A 2,389-nucleotide genomic window follows, 5' to 3' on the forward strand; every position below is an offset into this window, starting at 1 on the left:
CTCCCCACTGCGTGTGCGTGTGTGTGCGCGTGTGCGTGTGCGTGTGGAGGGGGTCCTCTCCGTCTGTAACCGACACGTTGTCTTCCTTTCTCCTGCTGGTGGGCCTAGGTGTACCCCTGCCCCGGGGTGGGGGTGGGGGACCGGGCCAGGCGCCCCCGTCCGGCTGTCCCCGGACTTCCCTCGGGACAGGGTCACCCAGTGTCACTCCGATGGGGGTCTCCGGAGCAAGGAGCAGGTGACCCCGGTGGCCCTGCGGGCGGGAAGCCCTCTCGCTGAGCAACGGCTGCCGCTGCTGTCAGGGTCAGGCAGAGAGGCCTGCTCTGGGGATGGGTCTTGGGGCTCAGGGCCACACGAGTCCCTCCCCCCTCCCGCAGGCTCGAGCCCCAGAAGTTGATGACCTTAACACCTCCAAGGTGCGAAGGAAGATTGGGAGCTGGGGCCATGAGGCCTACAGACCTGAGGGCCAGCCCTGTGCTGTCCTGCCACAGGCAGGCTGCGAGAAAGCACGTGGGGTGCTGGGGGGGGGGTGGAGGCCCGAGAGGAGCCAGCAGGGGGCCGGCTGGGAAGCAGGGGATCTGGGGACTGGGGGCAGTGGAGGGGGAGGCCTGTTTACTATGGCCAAATTTGGTTGTGACCCCAGGAAAGCACCCCCGTGAGGGGGCAGTCCTCTTCCAGGGGTGGTGCTGGTGGCTGGCGGAGCCCGGAGGGTGGCCAGTCAAGTCCACCCCGAAGCACTGGCCTTGGGGATGGGGAGAGGGGGGGGGGGGGGGATAGATAGGAGAAGGCAGCTTGTCCTCCAGACCCAGGGATCTTGGGACAAGGGTGGGGGTGGGGGACAGTGGGGTTAACAGTCTTCACCTTGCTGTTTGGGGCAGCTGCTGGAAAGAGGTCCACCCGTGGGGGGAACTCTACACAGGAATTTCAACACAGCTAAACTAGAGGTTCCTTCTCAGGGGACTGTGAGCCCCACTTGGCCAGTATTTGGTCTATGGTAGTGGGGAATGGCCAGGCCTGGCCTGCCACTCTGGAGGAGTGAGTGACAGAAGCAGGCGGTCTGGGAGAGATGAGCAGAGACAGCTGCTGGCTAGGGGTAGAAGTGTTGGGATCAGACACCAAGCCTAGAGTCAGGCCCTGGCCTCTTCCTTGTGCCCAGGGGGTACAGGGGGGTGTCCCAATGATCATTCCTCCCTCTCTAGTCTCCTTCTGGCTTCCCCTGACCCAGTCTTCATCTCACCTCTCATCCATAGTCCTTGGGCGCCCCCCCATCTCCCTTCTGGGGTCTCGATAAGTGGGGTCCCAAAGAACATACCACTCAGAGACATTTGTACTTTGGCAGGGAAGGTGACTTGTTTGAATCAACCCTGACTGAGCTCACCGGGGGGTAGGGCAGGGAATAGAGGGGGTCTGTGGGATGGGCCATCTCCTGATCTAGATGGGAGGGAGGGAGAGATGGATGCTTGTGGACTCCCCTAGTCCCCCCACAGCCCAGCCGTCCCTCCCACTCAGAGAAACCTGGCAAAGTGTGACATCAGACCTGCCTCCAGCCTTCTTTCCCCTTGGGAAGAAATTAAGAGTGGGGGACAAGTCAGTAGAACCTCCCCCACTCCCCCCCCCAGATGTGAATATTTTAAGAGTCAGTCTAATGTCTGAGACCAAAGGGTCAAGATCAGGGGCCCAGAAAGAGGCAGGGGGTGAGAGGACGAGCAGAGAGGAGGAGAGAAGGAAAGTAGGGGATGGGACGAAGAGGCAGGGTGTTCATTCAAGTCAGGAGTTCGAGCCCTCACCTCCAGGCATGGGGGGGAGGGCGGAACCGGAGCCTTGGCCTCCGAAGAGGGCCGGGCCTCCCGAGAGGGGCCTCGACGCCGATGACCTTGGCGGGGTGGCTTTTCTCCTTGAGCCCCAGTGAGCCCATCTGACAAGTGGGGGCGAACGGACCTGCCCGGGCTGTCCTGCAGCCTCCTCGGAGAGGCGGCGAGGCACCCCGCGTATCCCCCTCCGCCGCTCCCGCGCGCGGCTCGGGTCTCGGCCATGCCCTGAGCAATCGCCTGGCTTCAGTTAGCTTCCTGCCGCGGGAGAGACGCCGAGCCCCCCTCCGCCGAGCCCCTGCCCCTCCTCCCCGCCCCTCCCACCAATTGCTCGGCGGCGCTCGGGGTCGCCCACCTGGGGTCGCCCGCCGCCCTCTACCCCCTCCCCGCGCGCCCCGGGACCCGCGGGTGCCGGTTTCTGCTTCACCCTTCGCCCCCCTTCTCCCCCCCAGCGCCCCGGGATGCCGTCTGGAGCCCGGATGCCCCACCAGGGGGCGCCCATGGGCCCCCCGGGCTCCCCTTACATGGGCAGCCCCGCCGTGCGACCCGGCCTGGCCCCCGCGGGCATGGAGCCCGCCCGCAAG

The 2,389-nt window shown here is 65.1% G+C and overlaps 1 protein-coding gene across 1 annotated transcript in view; it reads left to right on the top strand.

Annotated features, from left to right (window-relative positions):
* Smarcd3 (SWI/SNF related, matrix associated, actin dependent regulator of chromatin, subfamily d, member 3) overlaps positions 1–2,389 on the top strand; it is an 8,936-nt gene that overhangs the window by 224 nt on the left and 6,323 nt on the right. The window contains exon 2 of the mRNA XM_013027216.1: positions 2,258–2,384. Within this exon, the coding sequence (XP_012882670.1) occupies positions 2,258–2,384 (127 nt within the window). The remainder of the gene's footprint in view (positions 1–2,257; positions 2,385–2,389) is intronic.

The sequence above is a fragment of the Dipodomys ordii genome, unplaced genomic scaffold, assembly GCF_000151885.1.
Source record: "Dipodomys ordii isolate 6190 unplaced genomic scaffold, Dord_2.0 Scaffold101, whole genome shotgun sequence".
Lineage (NCBI taxonomy): Eukaryota > Metazoa > Chordata > Mammalia > Rodentia > Heteromyidae > Dipodomys > Dipodomys ordii.